The following is a 19,152-nucleotide window of genomic DNA, read 5'->3' on the forward strand; positions in this document are numbered from 1 at the left end:
ATGTTCTTAATGTTTCCTCTGAATACTGTGTGGGTGCCTCAGTTTCCCCTATGCATTTCTCAAGGATCTAGATGGTGGGATAAGGGGATGTGATTGTTGTAGAGCCCTAGAATGCCAGTGTGATGCTGTCTGCACAGAGAATGGCTGAAACACTGTCTGCGGGCTACTGATGTCCTGGGCCGCTCTCCTGCAAGGTGCCAACTGAAGGTGTTTGGAGAACAAAGAGATCAGGTGGCCTCCTAATGCCTGGAAAAGAGACAAAGGCCAGAGGAGAGAGAGTGTCAGTGCCTGTCCGGACTTCCGGGAAGCGCATGGTGTGGAAGGGGATGCTGGGATGCTTTGGAACTACTCCATACAAAGCCAGTCAGGACTCTAGGGGAGCCTCCTTTCTCTGAGCATACTGTCTGCAGGGCAAGAAGCTTACACCTTCCTGGGTCTGACCTCGGAGCATTCAACTTGCCCTTCCACACCATGCGCTTTCTGTAGCGAGTCTCCCCAGGCAGGTCCTGGGGCAGCCTGAGGTCCCTGCACTCCAACTCTGCAGTCAGACATGACTCTCAGCCAGCCGGTAAAACAGAAGATTTATTAGACGACAGGATCACAGTCTAAAACCGAGCTTGTAGGTACAGAAAACAGGACACCTCAGTTAGGTCCATCTTGGAGAGTGGGGAGCCTAGACCCAAGATCTGGGCCTCTCCCCATTTTCCCAGCCAGCTCCAAACTGAGACTCCCTCCTCTAGCCTTTGTGTCTCTTCTGGACAAAGAGGCTACCTGATCTCTCTGTCCCCAGCACCTTCAGCTGGCACCTTGCAGGGGAAATTGAGGCACCCACACATTATTCAGAGAAAACATTAAGAACATTCCCACTTTGTCACAACAGGTGCAATAAAATATAATACCGTATATTGAAGCAGGCAAGTGCTGCTTCTGACTTTCCACTGTTAATTGACCCTGGTAATCTTGTGGTGCTGACGCGTTGTAGCTTCATTTTATATTGGCTTACAGGGCGGGAGCCAGGGGGGGCGGGCACCACCATTTTGGACACCACCAAAAATTATACAAACCTGCCGCCTATGCTCAAAGCAAATTCGATATAACTGTTTCACCTATAATGCAGTAAGATTTTTTGGCTCCCGAGGACAGCATTATATCGGGGTAAAGGTGTACTTTAAAAAAACATTTTGTTACTGCCTTTTGAGTTTTTGTCTAGCTGTTCTTCAAACTCCTTTTGGCTTTTCTGTTTAAAAATGCTAAATGTAATAAATCTGTCAATTTTTTGTTTGTCTTGAATGCCCCAGAATAGTTCTGAAGGCCTCTAAAACCACTTTAGAGAAGCAGCTTCTACATTTCAGAAATCTAGAATTCTCTGAAGTTTAACTACAAGAATTATTCCTCTGGTCTGAGGGAAAGAGGGGACTGATAGGCTCCTGTTGTGTAAGTTTACTCATGAAAAGTCCTTGCAAACCATCTCAAATTATGGGCTGGATGTTGATCCTCCTAGAAATTCTGCCTTTAGTTAAATGGCCCCAAGGGCTATGGCTATTGCTCTTATTCCTGCCTCTTCTATAGTCTCTGCATTTTTTAGTGGGTTGTTGATTGCTGTCCAGTCATTCCAGACTAGTGCATAGGGAACAGGGGAGTGCAGAAAGAGTAATTTATCACTTGAAAATATGGCTTCTTTAGTTAGTGCTGTGCTGTAACTTTTTTTCTCGAGGATGGCCTCTGAAATCATTTGGTGAGACTTCTCCTTTTCGCCGCTGAACTGTGCCAGCAGTGAAGACCATGGAACATTTCCTAGTTTCCTAAGGGAGCGACACAGGAGCTCCACTAGTAGAGGCCACTATGGAGTTGTGGTTGTCATAGATAAATAATTATATTTCAGTAGCACTTAGAAGCCCCTGCGAAGACATGGGCCCCATTGTGCTAGTCACTGTACAAAAACATAGTGAGAGACAAGCTCTGCTCTGAAGACTATTCAAAATAGTTCAGACAGAAAATATCAATGGGAAACTGAGGCACTGAGCTATTAAGTGATTTGCCCAAGGTGACACACACAGTCTGAGTCACAGCCAGGAGTTAAATTTAGATTTTAATTTCCAGTCCATTAACTATAAGACCATCCTTTCTCCTGAATGTGTTCCCATAAGTTTGAAAGGACATTATGGAGTACTAGATTATATGGTGCTCCATGTTTTCGTTCTGAAAGCACACTTTTAAATGGAGAACACCAAATCAGTGACTTGGGTCTCCAACCTTGGAGGCTTCCTGACTGCAGCTTGAAAGATACTTTATTTAGCCAGACTTCAGTGACCTGAGCACCTATTGTTTATAAAGTTTTTTTTTCCGTCTTGCTGATAATAGCCCACCTTAACTGATTAGTTTCGTTAGAATTGGTATGGCAGCACCCATTTTTTTTCATGTTCTCTGTGTATGTGTATATATATCTTCCTACTATATTTTCCACTGCATGTATCTGATGAAGTGGGTTTTAGCCCATGAAAGCTTATGCCCAAATAAATTTGTTAGTCTCTAACGGTACATCTATACTACTCGCCAGATTGGCGGGTAGTGTTCGATGTATCGGGATCGACGCCTGTACTCCACTTTGGCAGGAGGAGTAAGTAGAGTCGACGAGGGAGCCATGGCGGTTGACTTGCTGCTGTGAGGACAGTCAGGTAAGACGAACTAAGATACTTTGACTTCAGCTACGCAAATAGCGTAGCTGAAGTTGCGTATCTTAGTTCAAACCCGCCACCCCTAGTATAGCCCAGGCCTAAGGTGCCACAAGTACACCTTGTTCTTTTTGCTGATACAGACTAACACAGCCACCACTTTGAAACATCTACTGTGTATGAGCAGTCTGAGGATATTGTAAAAGATGTTCATTATTACATTCTATTACTATCCTGCAGAAAATTTTGTGAGTGAGCCTTTGAAATTTATATGTGGATGTATATGGGGGGCATGCTGTAGTACAAAGAATAATGGAAATAATAACAGGAAACAAACTCCCCCATGAAAAATCGCAGCTGAATTCCATCTTTGAGGATCTACAATACCACATTTTCAACATAGAGGAGGGAAAAAAGTAAAATAATCTGTTATGAAACTTTAGCTTAAATAAGTAAAGCTGCCATTTTTCCTCCTTGCAGTACTTTAAATCTTACTGTCTTCCAGTGTTAACCAGTCCAATTTCAGATCTCTCAGAACTAATTCCAAGTAACAGGTAGTGGTGAAAAGTGCAATTTAGGTTTAAAAAAATATTTTCATTTGGAGCTTGTAGCAAGTTGCCTGAGGCCCCTTCTGCTTGTCAATCACTGTCATAAAATATTCAAGTTACCACTCAGTGCTGCTTTTGGCTTAATCATTTTCACCTCACTTCGGCTCTCTCTTACACATTCCTCATGCTGCAACAAGTAAAACTCCACCCTTTCTGAAGACTAAAAGACATGGGGGGTGGGGATGGATAGATGGAGTAAAATGCATAAACTACAACTAACTGCTGGGAAATGAGTTTCTGCAAGGTGCTGTTTTCCAGACAGTTGCTTGTGTGCAGTTCAGAAAGGGGCGGAATCCTTTGCACATAGCTGAGTGCTGATTTGTTAAATTCACAGAATTTTTCCCCTCATAATCCCACCCACCCTTTTTTTGAGAAGTTGACTTGCTGCTTCTCAAAGAGCACGTCAGCTGTAATCTGGCCTCCAGTGAGTTACACTGACACCATGAGCTCAGAAGCTGATGAATCCAAGGAAGGTATGATTTTAACTTTTTCAAAGGCCTTCATTTAAAAATATAGTGCAGTTAGTGTCTTCAGGGCTGCTTTCAGCAGCCACAACAGAAAATGAATAAGCATTTTGCTCATTTTAGCGCTGAACGATTTATAAGGAAGGAGGAAAATACTTTGGCAGAATCATCTAAAGACTGCTTTTTAGATTTTACTGGAATCAAAACAACCACAGTCTTGATTCCAAAGACATTTGCTTATTTGTACAAGGGTGATCTAAGAGTACACAAAGTACTGGTAAATGAAGGAAACAATGTATAGTAAAAGGCTTTTGAAATTGGAAATGCTGTATATTTGTAATAAAAGAGGAAGTTGTGTAGGAGAGAAGTGAAAGATCATTAATTTGGGAATGAGCTTGCTGCTGACTTCCTTTTCAGTAGAAGTGCATAATTTTTTGGTGGGGGGGGGGTGGTAAACTGAGAGGAGTGTGCCTGGAACTAACGTTTCCAAAGCAAAGAGTTTCATTTACTCCTTGTAGCATGAACGTGTGGAAGAGCTGGAAACATTTCAGCAAAAACACAATTATTCTCCCATGTTGATTTTTAGGGGGGTTTGTTTTGTGCAAGTTGCAGAGGAGGGTGGTGGAGAGGGGGAGTAATTTCCTGAAACTCAGAATGTATACAAAAGAGCATTTGTACAGAATGGAGAAAAAGTCAAGACTGGGATAAAAAACTGGCTTTCTCTGAAAAGAATTTGATTTCATGATCTTCATAAGTAGTCTCTGTAGAGACTCCAAACTGAAAGAGCGAAACAGTATGACTCTCACAAACCAGGTTAGGAACAAGGAAACCCAAGTGTTTCCTATTTGGTAACAAAACAATCAGAAAGCTCTTCAGAATATTTCAGGAGGCTCCCCCTCCCCATCCCACCTTTCTCTATCCCAAGCCACCACTTGAATGTTAAAATTACTGTAGGCCTAGACTTACTCTTGTACATGATGTGAAAGACAAGGATCGTTAGCTGATCTTCAGAAAAATAGGACTGGATCGAATGAAATTTAATGATACAGATGACAAAATAATATATGTATTTAATGACTGTGCATGATTTTTGGCATTCTTGTAGTACTCGGAAATTACACATACGCTCTCCCTCTCTTTCTCCCCAAATGAACAAATACCCTAAAAAGCATATACTTTTTTTACCAAGACAATATTCAAGAAATTCTTATAGAATAGAAATACTTTCCTGTAGCAACTTTGTGAAAAAGAGAGAATGTACATTCCTATGACAACTTGCACATTCTACCCCATTTGTACAGTAGGAGAGCAAGTAGCATGCATGCCATGGCATGAAATGTTCTCTGGTTTACACACAGGAAATGTCAGACAGTTTTGTAAAGTGCACTTTATTTCAAAAGTTAATTTTTTTTTTAAGGTAAAGCTCTTATATCCTGTCTGATTTAGATTCTTAAAATTCTTTGGGAAGATTGTTTAATTTCTCTTGACGTAATGTGAGGTGCCAAGGTCTTCATGGTGACAAAGATAAGGGGTTGGTTTCTGAAGAGAAGAGACTACTTTGAATCAGTTGCTTTAATAAAACACTGAATTTTGTTTTGCTTTGACCTGAATAAGTGTTGAATGGAAAACAGAAGCAGTGACAAACTGTAGAAAGAGCAGGTTTGAGTATCAGTAGGCAGAGATTTTTTTTTTTTTAAATTTATCAATCACTGGAAACTCCACAAATAAATTAGTTTTATATTGCTGATAGTATTGTACAGAAATGATTTGTGCTGCATGAGATTTTTGTGTGTAATGTCTTGTGTCTTGAGATGAGAATACAGTAACACTGTTTTTAGTTGTAATGACCTACAAATAAGGGCAAGGGAGAAAATGACTAGATAAAGGCTAGATTCAGTCCACAAAATTATAAACTGAATGCGTCTGCAGCTATGTTAAACCGCCATATCTGATCCAATTTAACATCGCCAGGTAGCTCCTTGGCCCCAGGCACAACACTGAAGGCACGTCTATGCTGTAGTGCAAGGTGTGACTGTGGCATGTGTAGACTTATCCAAGCTAGCATTGATCTAGGTAGTTTGAATAACAATAATAGTGAAGCTGCTGCAGCACAGGCTGCACAACCCCACCCAGGACCCTAGATATGTACAGGAGGAGCTAGCCCATGCTGCTGCAGTTTCACTGCTGCTGTTCAAGCTAGCTAGAGCAAAGCGGCAGTCTGCATGTGCTGCAGTCACACTTCTGATTGCAGTGTAGACTTACCCTAACACTGAAAACATAATAAAAACACCAAAGATGCATAATCATAGAACTGGAAGGGACCTGGAGGGGCACTCAAGGCAAGACGAAGTATTCTTTAGACCATCCCTAACTGGTGTTTGTCTAACCCGTTCTTAAAAATCTACAGTGACTGAGATTCCACAGTCTCCCTAGGGAATTTATTCCCGTGCTTAACTACACTGACAGTAAGTTTTTGCTAATTTCCAACCTAAATCTCCCTTGGTGCAATTTAAGCCCATCGCTTCTTATTCTGTCCTCAGAGGTCAAGAATAACAATTTTTCTCCCTCTTCTTACAGCTTTTTATGTACTTGAAAACTGTTGTCATGTCCCATCCCAGTCTTCTCTTTTCCAGACTAAACAAACCCAATTTTTTCAATCTTCCCTCATAAATCATGTTTTCTAGACATTTTAGTCATTTTTGTTGCCCTTCTCCGGACTTTGTCCAATTTGTCCACATCTTTCTTGAAATATGGCGCCCAGAACTAAACATATTACTCCACTTGAGGCCTAATCCAGTGTGGCCAAACTTACTGGCCCTCCGAGCTGCATAGAACAATCTTCAGAAGTTTGAGAGCTGGAGCACAGCAGCTGGGGTTCAGGGCTTCAGCCCCACTCCTGCTGAAGCCCCGAGACCCTCCTCCCCACTTGACAGAAGCTCGTACCCCACCACTTCACTGCAAGGTAGAGGTCCTGAGCTCTCCCCCTGTGCCGTTCCCCAGCCCTCCCGCCCCCCAGTCTGGTAGACAGAGAATGGGAGACATGGGGTGCATGCGAACCACAGTTTGACCACCATCAATTCGGAGTAGAGTGGAAAAATTACTTCTCATGTCTTGCTTACAACATTCCTCCTAATATATTCCCAAATGTTTTGCTTTTTTTGCAACTGTGTTACACTGACTCATATTTAGCTTGTGATCCACTATGACCCCCAGATTCCTTTCCACAGTACTCCTTCCTAGACAGTAATTTCCCACTTTGTATTTGTGCAACTGATTGTTCCCTCCTAAGTGGAGTACTTTGCGTTCTTTGCATTTGTCCTTATTGAATTTCATTCTACCTATTTCAGATCATTTATCCCATTTTTCCGATAATTTTGAATTTTAATCCTTATCCTCCAAAGCACTTGGAACCCCTCCCAGCTTGGTATCGTCCGCAAACTTTATAAATGTACTCTCTATGCCATTATCTAAAATCATTGTTGATGATATTGAACAGAACAGGGCCCCACTTGATATGCCCTTCCAGTTTGACTGTGAATCACTGATGATTACTGTCTGGGAATGGTTTTCAACCTGTTATGCACCCACCTAAGAGAAGTTCCATCTAAGTCAGTGGTTCTCAACCAGGAGTACGCCTACCTTGGGGGTACGCAGAAGTCTTCCAGGGGGTACATCAACTCATCTCGATATTTGCCTAGTTTTACAACATGCTACAGGTCTGTCGCAACTTATGCGCATTTAACATGTGCGATTTCAGCTTTATGCTGTAGGGCTGGAGTCAAGGGGGTGTGGCCTCAAGCGGAAGAGGCGTGGCCTCAAGATTTAAAGGTCCTGGGGCACTAGCTGTGGCTGGGAGTCCCAGGGCCTTTAAATCACCCAGGGGGCTCTCAGCTGCTGAGGTGGCTGGTAGCCCCTGGGGCGAACTAAAGGGCCCGAGGCTCCAGCCACCGTGTAGCTCCGGGCCCTTTAAATCCCGGCCCCAGCCTGGCTGCCAAAGCTGCAGGCAGGATTTAAAGGGCTCCTCCAGGCTCCCTGCCATGGCGAGGAGCCCAGTAGAGCCCTTTACATGCCACCCCGGCCCGGCCGCCGGAGCTGCGGATGGCATTCGAAAGGGCTTGGGGATGTAATTTTGAGTATAGGCGGTTTTCGCTTTACGCGCTAACCGCCGAACGGAACCCCCGCGTAAGATAAGACTTGCCTGTATGTAAAAAGCACTAGCTCAGTCAGTGTAAACTAAAATTTCATACAGATGACTTGTTTATAGCTCTCTATGTATTATATGCTGAAATGTAAGTACAGTATTTCTATTCCAATTGATTTATTTTATAATTATATGATAAAAATTAGAAAGTGAGCACACTATTACTGAAAAATTGCTAAACAATTTTGTATTTGTATGTGTCATTTTGTAAACAAGTAGTTTTTAAGTGAGGTGTAACTTGGGGTACACAAGACAAATCAGACTCCTTATAGCAGACTCTAGACAGTAGTCTAGAAAGGTTGAGATCAACTGATCTAGGCTGTATTTCCCTAGTTTGTTTGTAACAAGGTCATGAGAGACAGTATCAAAGCCTTACTAAAGTCAAGATATGCCATAACTACTACTTCTCCCATCCGCAAGCCTTGTTACCCTGTAAAAAAACAAAAAAGCTATTAGGTTGGTTTGACATGATTTGTTCTTGAGAAAACAATGCTGTTTCTTATTGCCTTATCTTCTAGGTGTTTACAAATTAATTGCTTAATTAATTGCTTAATAATGTATTTATGTATCAGTGTATTTGTGGCAGAATTCAAGCATTCGGATTCTGTTGGATAGCTGACCAAGTGAATTCCTGTTTTATTAAAAACAGTGAAAATGCTTTCAGTGTAAGCTTGACAAATTAAAACTGGAAATAAGATGCCGTTTTTTAACAGTAAGGTAAATTAATCGTTAATTCTGGGTAGCAAAAATTAATCTAACAAATACATTATTGTCTTTGGGCATGAGTTTGATCTAATTTGTGCCCATGTCAATCAGGAGTAAGAGAGAGACTCCCTCCTTCTTGTATAATATACTAGTTCTAGAGTAAATTGAGGATTGGGGTTATGCAGTAACTCTTGTGTGGCTTTGCAGCTTCTGTGCTTGATCACTGTTTACTACATGATCCAGAGAAGAATTCTTAAAGGGAAACAGTGAACTTTCTGTTCACTTATGCCAAAACATGCTGTGGTGTTAAAGTTGCTAAGTAACAGTTCAACAAATACCTATGTATTGATCTTGAAGCCAAGGTGTCATTACTCTCTGGTCTAGACTAACATTGTTTCATACATTTTTCCATTAGTGTATTATATCCGAGTTAGACTCTAAAAAGATTAAAAAGAAAAAAACCCCACAAACATCTATATATAGATACCTTTGTACAGGCCAAAACATACAGAATGGTAAAATTTAAGAAAAAAAATCCTGTAATGTACTACTGCTTCTGGTCTAGTCGTGTCCTATTTTAGGCACACAGAGCAACAACAGCAAAAAAGCTGTAAGTGCTATAAAAATGGCACTGGTTTAGGTTCTGACTTCATTGCTTGCAGTGACCTGAGGCTAAATGCTTTTAGAGCAGTAAAATTAAAAAGGAGACAACACAGTATAAGTTGTCACAGTATAAATTATTTTTGCACATCTCTCTCCTAGGATAAAATGTTAATATGTGTAAAACTTCAGAATACTGTAGCAGAGACATTCATTCTACAGGTTTTCTGTTGTATATTTACCAAACGCATAATCTTGTTTTCTAATAGAACTTTCAACTCCAAACATAGCATGAGAGAAACTCTGCTGCCCCTAAAGTACAATGGAATGATATTTGCTATGAAAGATTTTGAAATGCACCACGTCATCCGTAGTTTAGTAGCATAGAATGCACAAGTAAAATCATTTAAAACCAGAGTGTCTACTGTATCTTTATTACAGTCAGTTCTAAGTTCTGCAGTTCATCAGTGTGAAATCGGTGCATTCCTGAAGAACATCGAGAGTTTTGAGTAGCCATACTAGCATTTTTTAAATGTAAATGAGATTATGGAGGAATTAACTCAGATGTTTTATTCCTTTTAGGTCTCAGAATAAGCAAAATTAGCTGCTCTATGTAGAGTTTGTGAGGTCCAATGGTACTCCCTATTTTGAGAGGTAAATACTCACCCCCTCTCATGATTATGGATCATATATTTAGACATTTTGCAACTACCTTTTTCCTAAGCAGGCAGATGAGCTCTTGTGAATAGTCAGGGAGTCCCCCGGCATCCTAATACTGGAGTGGAATGTTCCCGGTTTGACTAATGTTATCAACTGGGAAAGCATTTTTAAGGAGCTGCTATTGGGCTTTTCAATCCCAAGCATCCACCACCAAGGACAATCTACGGTGTATCTGCAGAAGATTCTTCCTCTTGCTACCTCCCATACTGGCCTTTGTGATGGAACTCTTTACTGCTGGCCTCTTCATCAAAATGAGGAAGGATATTCATAGTGTACAAGTGATGGAGGTAGAAGCTTCCTTAGTATTTGAGCTATTAGGTATAGAGCTGAACAAAGGACAATAATTCTGTTTACCAGAAACTTTTAAGGTTTCATAATTTTTCATTCTTCATTTGAGTGAAAACAAAACCTTTCTAACATTTTAGCAAAAATTGAATTGTGCCAAAATATCAATTTTTTTGGAATGACATGTGAGCATTTCAAGGCGATTGTGGATGCTGGTGTAGGTAACATGGTGATTAGGGCACAGGCCTGAGGAGTCAGAAGACCCAGGTTCCAGGCCTGGTCTACCCTAGGGGGAAGGAATCAATCTAAGTTACGCAATTTTTGCTACGTGAATAATGTAGCTAAAGTCAGTGTACTAAGATCTACTTACTACAGTGTCTTCACTGCGGTAAGTTGACAGCTGATGTCTCCCATTGACTCCACTTGAGCTCCTCATTCTGGTGGAGTACTGGAGTCAACAGGAGGGCACTAGGCGGTCGATTTATCGCGTCTACACTAGACGCGATAAATTGACCCCTGCTAGATCGATTGCTGCCCGTCGACTCAGCGGGCAATATAGACAAGCCCGTAGTCTCTGCTCTTCCTGATTCAGAGCAAACATTTTCTTCACTGATTACTCGATTCATGCAGAACAGGGACTTGAACCTGGGTCTCCCCAGGTCTCTTTCCTAGCCACCAGGCCGTAGATGGTGTCTCTCCCCTTTTCCTGACAAAACTTTGAAATAGATACATCTCCCTGAAACTTTTTTGCATTGACAAAACAGCATATTTCAGCATGTCTCATGCCACTGAACATTTTCTAGCCAGTTTTAATTAGGAGTAGGAAAGACCCACTAGCCCCAAATGTGCTCGTGATTTAGGGTATGTCTACACAACCAACTTTAAAGCGCTGCTGGCTGTGTAGTCACTGCTCCAGCACTGGGAGAGAGCTCTCCATGCACTGTAATAAAACCACCTCTGCGAGGAGAATAGCTACCAGCACTGTAGCACTATCTACACTGCCACTTTACAGTGCTGAAACTTGCATTGCTCAGGGGGTGTTTTTTCACATCCCTGAGCGAAGAAGGTTTCAGCACTGTAAGTGGCAGTGTAGACAAGGCCCCAGACTCCTTGACTAAAGACTGGGTGTTGCTCAGATAACTCTCCCTACTTCAGACTGCAGAGGAAAAGAATGATGACATGGTGTGGATTTTATTACTTTGATATCACTTACGTCATGCCATATGTTTATATGCTTTTTACACAAACAGATTGCTGCAATCCTGCCTTGAAGATGCTACAGTCCAAGCTACATAGGACACACTGAAGGCAAGAGGTGGGGCACTAGTTCAAGAAAGGGAAGGTTGCGGAAAGAGAGCTAGAAGATAGAGAAGAAGTGGGTATGAAGGGGATGGAAGAGGTCATTAATAAGAGGCTTTTGTAGGCTAATAAAGGAGGCCCAAGGGGGACATGATAGAAGTTGCAGAAGAGTACAGTAATGTGGAAGGTGCTTTGGGGAAGTTGGAGGAAATAAGATGAGAGATGTAGACAAGGCAAAATTATTACGGTCTTGAAGATGAGTTGAAGGAGCATAAATCTGATGTGGTAAAATGTCCGAAATCAGTGAAGGGATTTGAGCGGAATGATGTGACTAGAGAACATGGCATGATTCAGGTGGTAGTACTAATTTAACTCCTATAGGCCTTTTTCATCTCTTTGAGATGATATTTTCTCCTGAGAATCAAGGCTAGAAAACCACACGAGGCTGGGAATTCACTTTCCCAAGTAGTTCTGTATCTCAGTCCAGAGCAGCAAGGAAAGAATGACGGTTTTTATTTATATTTTTCCTTATCTTGTCTTCTGCCCTGGGAGAACTTTTTCCATTAACACACTGGATGTCACAGAGCTAGTATATCTGATTTTCCAGGAATTGGCTATTCTGGAAAACAAAGGATAATGCTGTGTTGAATCAGAGATCTTAGCCATATACCATTCCTGTGAAATACTACTGAGCCATTTGCAAGCGCTAGTCTTCATGCCACCCCTTATTTAGTTAGGTAAGATCCTTGTATAGTTGAAGTAAATGAAGCAGAGGTCAAGTGAATTGTCTGAGGTCACAGAGAGAGCATTGCAAAGACTGGGGACTGTAGCCTTTGGTTTCTCTAGGTTGACAGAATGATTAGAACTCTAATCAGCAACTAAGTTAAAATTATTGGCTTAGATTTACCACTGCATCAATTCAACTTTACATTAGTATAATTTCAGACTTGAATCAATTTACATTGTTGTAAATGTGGATTAACACAAGGTGAATCAGGCTCAATTATTGTAACTTGCACTAACTGATTTTCTTTTGAATAAAAGTGAAGAATCTTTTATGCCCAGTTTTCAAACTCCAAACATGAATTAGTGTTCAACCCCATGTACTTGAAAATGCCGGGGTGTATGTGTAAGGCATCTTATCATACATCTTTCAGTCTCATGCATCCTTTCTGCCTATACCATTCCATACTCTGTAATTTGTTGTGATTCTGAAATCATGTTTTGGGATTGACAATCAGGAGTGTCAAGCAAACTCTCCATCCTCCTTCCACATCATCATGTTGACACTTTTTACCTTTAGCCTGTATTATTTTTCACTCTTTTAGTGTATACATATTGTTTTAAAACAAAATGCTTTTTGAACAACAAAAGAGGAACATTTGTGTAATAAAAGTAGCTTTTTAACTTTGGATGCAAAGAATGTGCTTGCAAACACCTATATTTGTGTTCATGAATGGGCATTTTTGTGTCTATGGGCTCATTTGTGCTCTCAAATGTGTGGTTTGGTGGGCACCAAAGGGGACCATGCATAGCTTTGGGTGAGTTAATCCACTCTGCCCTGTTTTATGCACTGTCTTACACAACTGAAGTCTGTGGGGAGCGCAGGATGAAAATCGGGACAGAAGATGACATATTGTGCCCATGTTTCACAATCTGCTCCTCAGGGTCTGACTTCAATCCATGTGGCAAAACAACTTATAATTGAGGTTGAAACCTTTTTGGGCTCAGTCCTCCCCCAAGAAGAAGTGACAGAACTCTGTCATTAATTATGAGCAGGATCCCACCCCGTAACTCACTGCACTGTACCCAGGTATTGCACCACATGTGAAACTATACATTGCTAACTGCTTGGATGTTGGCCCATGCATAACAACATGATGACACTATAGTATTTTGATTTATGTCAAACTTTCCATTTAGGGCAACACTTTATATTAGTGGCTTAGGTTTTCTTTATTCTTCTTACTACTATTTTGTTTTATTTATGGGATTGCTCACCGTGTCCTACACCCTTTTTCAAACCCTCAAAGATGGTGTCTGCTTTCAGCCTGCTCACAATCTAAGCAGATAAAAGCAATGGCCTCATGAAATTCATGACTGTTGTGTGAGGCCTGGCTGGAGCAAAGTATGTAGAAGGTAAGACTGGGGAGCTAACAATCAGGTAAAGTTATGATGCAAAGGCCTGTGTAAGTCTTTTAATCAGAGTGTTAATACTCTTCTGACAAATTCACTTATGTACTGTAGTGATGTTTGTCATCATTGTTTCTTTTCCACTGCTATAACCACAAAAGGCCCAGAACATTTAAATCAGTATAGTAATAAATAATTTTAAAAAGACATATTTCAAGTTTAATCTCATATTTAATTTCTACAATCCACGTATACATTCTTTGAGAAAGAAGGTGATTACTGTAGTGAATGGCATGTCATGGATTATGAAAGTAAATAGATATAAAGTTCCATCTATTAAATGTAAGTTTATAGTTGTGTTGTAATATGAGAAAATTCAGTTGTTTTGGTATATGGCTCTTTATTAAGCGGCTTTCTTTCTTCTCTTAGGCAACATCAGTCTCAGAGGGAGAAATGTGAAGATTAAACTGTTATGAAATAGGTTATATTTAAGTCTAGTTTCTTTTTCCAAGACACATTGTTCATTTGTTCGTCTTTGCTGCTTTATGGATGATGGAACTGAGACTAATCATTTCACAAAGCCAGTCATCTACAAAACTATAGTAGCAGTTGTTGCCATGTATGGCTGTATATGAAATTTCAGTGTTTGATATGACTGTTTTCCATTTGTAAAAATAGAAGGAAAGTTTTTACATCAACTCATGACACATGACAGAGTTGTATTTTATACAGATCTTTTAATGCGGAAGATTTAGATCTATTTCTCTTTTGCTTATGCAGATTGTTGGGCTTTTTTAAAGAAGGGACAGCTTTGGGGTTTCCATAACTTTCTGTGATGGAAACATTTTAACACTGTCTGTTGGATGGAGTAAACTGTGTGATGAGAAATGATGCATATGTGGCTGCTAGCAAGATGCCCAAGGTCCCAGTGGAATAAACATGAACTGTTGATTGGCAACAGCTCTCAGGATCACAATCAATTAGACACAATATGATTGTGTTATTTGAGTAGTATCTCTTCTCCTAGACATTATTTTATGTAGGATGGCTCTCTGCCAGGTTTGTTTGGTTGGGGGCGGGGTTAATTTATATGGTTTGATTAGTCACTGCAAAAATGTAATTTCACTAATTTAAGTTTTAGATCAATAGGGTTTTTTTGTCATCAGTAGAGGACTTATCCTTCTCCAGTGTTCAAGTGTTTCCTTCCAAGTCACCTTTTCGCATCATAACCCTCAGGATCACAAGCTGCCGCAACTATCCTTGACTAAAGGCTGTATGGGACTCCCTTCATAGTTCATCAATACGGCTTGGCCATGTGTATTACTGTGGAACAATGCAAAGCACAAGGGCTAGACATTTGACCTCTACAGTGCTCACCATCCATACCAGCCTATGTAATGAGAGTTGATCTCTCAGGCATCAGCACAAAGTACTTAACCATAGGGCAGGTCCAAATTTTAAATAGTAAACACATTTGCTAACCTTACAATTTTTAAATAGGATATTTCAGTGCTATTACTATTCAATAAAGATTCTGTAATAATATTGCTTTTTGGCTATAACATAAAAGATATTCAACCACAGAATCTAATTTCACAGAAGCATGAGTCTCTACAAATATTAAGAGCCTAATTTTCCTTTTACCCAAGTTTCTAACTTTTGTTAGATCTCTCATTTATGTTAGTGTAAATTAGGAGGAGCAAAATCAAACCCTAAGGAAGTAAAATATAATGTTAAAAAACAGAGGAAATCACTAGTTTGACTGCCTTAACAGCCATTAGGACTGAGAAAATTCAACTTGCATTTTAAACTACTCGGAATCAAATACTTAAAACAGTGTTGTTTAAAAAATTACAATATTTAAAATGTTTTGGTCAATTAAACAGCTGTTTTGACCATTGGCTTTGAATCAACGGGATAAGGGATAAGTCAGGCCAAAGGAAAAGGTGAGCAGCAATGCAGAGGGTGAGTGAGATGGGAGAGGTGGACTGTGCAGTGGTGTATGTTATTGTATTGATAGATGGGAGTGAGGGAATTGGGGAGAGGAAATGGTTGCAGTCACTGAAGAGATGACTGGGAATTTGGACTAATTTCTTGGCAGTTGCAATGCAGAGGACAAGACATAACACACTGGGCAAGGCATGGTGACTACAGCTTGAGTGCTTTACGAAATAGGTATGGGTTTTTTTTGGAGGAGGAGGAGAATGAAGGAAGTGAGGTTGGTACAGTAATAGAGAAACAAACTCTTGCAATTGTACAGTCTGACATGGAGGAAGTCACAGAACCAAGAAGTCAACTGAGGGAAAATAAAATTAGACATTTTTAAATTTGCCTTAAGATCAAATGTTCTCGTTAATTTAACAGCTGTTTTCTAGTCTCACAATCTTGTTGTCATTTGTTAACTCCTCTTTCCCACTTTCCTTACATCCATTTGTCAGATCCTGCTGCAGCTATCTCTACATCATTTCCAAAATAACTCCTTTCTCCTTTCTGATTTCCAATTTAATTGTCTGTTCTTGTAATAGATTACTGCAGCCACCTTCTCTCTGTTGTGCCTCATGTCATCTTTATCCCCACTATCTCCAATCTGTTCAAATTTCAGCTGTCAGTTGATTTATATTCTTGCCACATGGGCCTTGTATCTGATAGCCTTTGGCCTTTCCTTTGCCTCCAACTTATTTTTTGTATCAAGTGCAAGTTTCTCCTTCACACTGCTTGTCTCCATCTCTGTCCAAGACTCCTGAACTCACTTGCTCCTTATGCTCTGCTCAACCTTGTCTCTTGTCATCGCCTTTGACTCCTATCCCCATACCGAGTTCCCTTTTGTGCATGCAAGTCCATACACCACAACTGTCTTCCTATAAATATATAACAAGACCTCTCCTCCTTAAATATTCTTTAAATAACTCCGTTCAATCAAGCATTCTAGCTGTAATGGTCAAACTCCACTTGGAGTATGTTCTATCTTGTCCTGTCCTGCTTGCTTGTTTGTTATGCCCTTCGGTGTAGGGACCCTTTACTCTGACAGCGGTGAGCTATTATAGTTTGGTATGCATTTAGGAGGTTGCATAAATGATTACAGTATCTGGATTGCATTCTGTTTGTTCTACAGAAATGACTGATACACATTTTTATCTTACCAAACATCTTTGTAGTGTCAGTGTAGACTGTGGCATACTTGTGTGCTCCTGGCAAACGCAGATCTGCACATGCAGATATAGGTGCAGAGAAGCACCTGTCGTTTGCCTACTTAGACCAATCCAACAGCTGAAATATATTGGATCTATATTTAACGTCACAGCACCTGTTGCTGCATTCCAAGAAAGGAGACAAATGGTGGCTAAGGAGTAAAATGCCAGACTACGTTCGTCACCCTATTCTGTGTGACTGGGTCGGCCTTCTTTGTTTTTCAAGTACACCGTATATTTTAGAATGTGGCTCTATAACAGCAATCCTGTGTATATAAAAAGTGTTACATCTGAACTGTTTTCTTCTTGTCAAGGCAATGTAAATAAAAACACCCATGGCATCTAGTGGGAAGAGGGGGCAAGCCTTTTAAAAAAGCTTTGTGAATCTCCTAACTAGCTATAGTATATATCATGTGATACAGGAGGTGGCTGTGGAAAACTCAGGCATGTAAAACAGAATAACTTGTTGGTACAGATTGCTCTCATGGGGCAGCAAAACCCTATACACACATTCTTGTTTGGAATAGCATCATTCACCCTGTCCACTCCTCTCCACCACACATACTAGTCTTAGAGCTTTTTGTTTGCCTGGCAACTGACTCCTCTCACCTTTTAGTCAGAGATCATTTGTGTCCAGCTAGCTTAGCCAAGCCAAGGCATCTTCTTTTGCAACAACCATATGTTGCATATAGGGTGACCAGATATCCCAATTTTATAGGGACAGTCCCGATATTCGGGGCTTTTTCTTACATAGATACCTATTACCCCCCACCCCGTCCCGATTTTTCACACTTGCTATCTGGTCACCCTAGTTGCATATGACTTTGTGAACCCATTGGCAAAGAGAGAGACTTTCCCTTCTAGCATCCTATGAAAAAGAATATATAGGGCAGAGGTTCGTTCGCAGGACAAATTTTTTGGTGGCCTCAGAGTGCGGTCACTCTCACACTTTTCCCCAAAACAAACAAATCTGCACATATACACGTCCAAATCATTGTAGTTTATTTATTGCTAGCTAGAAAGTTTGTTGTTAAAAGTGGTATTAACAAACATACATACAAATATCACTTTTCACAGCAGACTTACTCAGCCCCGGCAAACTAGGGGACAAAGTAAGCCCTAGATAGGGGTTTGGAGGAGACAGTCAGGGGCCAGAGTCTGAAGCCCCATAGCCAGAGCCTGTTGACCCACCACCTCAGGGCTGAAGCCCAAACCCTGAGCCCCACCACTCCTGGGAAGGTGGGGAACTCACCAGGTGGCTGCTCCACCATTTTGTCCCAGCTGTCTCCAGAGGGGGCAGGGCCCAATCCTTGCTTGCATCCCTAACAGCCAACACCAAGGCAGTACATCCAGGAGCAACGGAGAGTGGGAGGGACTGCTGCTTTTCCCTCCCCCGCCCCCCCCAATCACAGACCAGGAGGCTGTGGCTGCAAGAAAAGCCCATGGTGGCCATATTTGAGAAACACTGTCATGGTTCTGTAGACTTTTTGTTTCTATCCCTCCACAACTCTCTGTTCTGAGAGGGCTGTGCCAGACTTACTTTCTTTTGTTCCCCTCCTGCAGCTGACATAGCTGACTGCATGGCCTTATCCAGTCTTCTTCGGCTATCCCTCAATACGAGGATGATGTCTGCCAAGGGGGTTCATTGATGGGTTTTTAAGTGGCTGAGGAGCCCAATTTGTGCCCTGCAGATTTTCCCACAGAAGTGACAAGTGTAGTCTTGGAGGAGACGTAGTTGTTGGCTGGACTGTTGTGCCCTTTCTTTCCTCCTTTGTCGCTTCTGTATCATGAGCACATCTGTTTTCCTCAAAGTGAGCTGTGCCTCGGTGTATGGTGTGGCGCCACTGTGTTCTGTTCCGTGCCGAGTCCTTCCGGTTTGTTGAGTTGATGCCTACCTTTTTAAAGTGTACTTTCAGTATGTCTTTGAAGTGCTTCCATAGCCCTCTGCAAGCCCTTCTTCCCTGACTTAACTGAGAAAAGACTACTTGCTTCAGGAGAAGAGTGTCAGGCATATGTACACAGTGCCCAGCCCAGCAGAGTTGGTGTTTCATGACCTGCGCTTCTATACCGCTGATGTTGGCTGCAGAGCGAGTGCTGATGTTAGTGCGTCGGTCTTCCCAGCTGATCCTGAGAATCCTCCTGAGGCAGCGCTGTTGGAACCACTCCAGCCATGAATTAGCTAGCAGCCTTTATGCTCCACGAATGGGATAACCCACTTCTATACTCTGCAAACTATGTCCATGCAACACCTATTGTTTACTATTTATCTTAGGCTTC

The 19,152-nt window shown here is 41.2% G+C and overlaps 1 protein-coding gene across 2 annotated transcripts in view; it reads left to right on the plus strand.

Moving 5' to 3' along the window:
- Window positions 1–19,152, plus strand: part of TNFAIP8 (TNF alpha induced protein 8) — an 89,248-nt gene that overhangs the window by 57,847 nt on the left and 12,249 nt on the right. The window contains exon 1 of one of the 2 annotated variants that reach the window (XM_032799672.2): window positions 3,648–3,753. The exons of the other annotated variant lie outside the window; for it this stretch is intronic. Within the exon in view, the coding sequence (XP_032655563.1) occupies window positions 3,723–3,753 (31 nt within the window). The 5' untranslated portion in view covers window positions 3,648–3,722. Of the gene's footprint in view, window positions 1–3,647; window positions 3,754–19,152 lie in introns of those variants that run through there. 2 annotated transcript variants of the gene reach the window in all.

This window comes from Chelonoidis abingdonii, chromosome 6, assembly GCF_003597395.2.
Source record: "Chelonoidis abingdonii isolate Lonesome George chromosome 6, CheloAbing_2.0, whole genome shotgun sequence".
NCBI lineage: Eukaryota > Metazoa > Chordata > Testudines > Testudinidae > Chelonoidis > Chelonoidis abingdonii.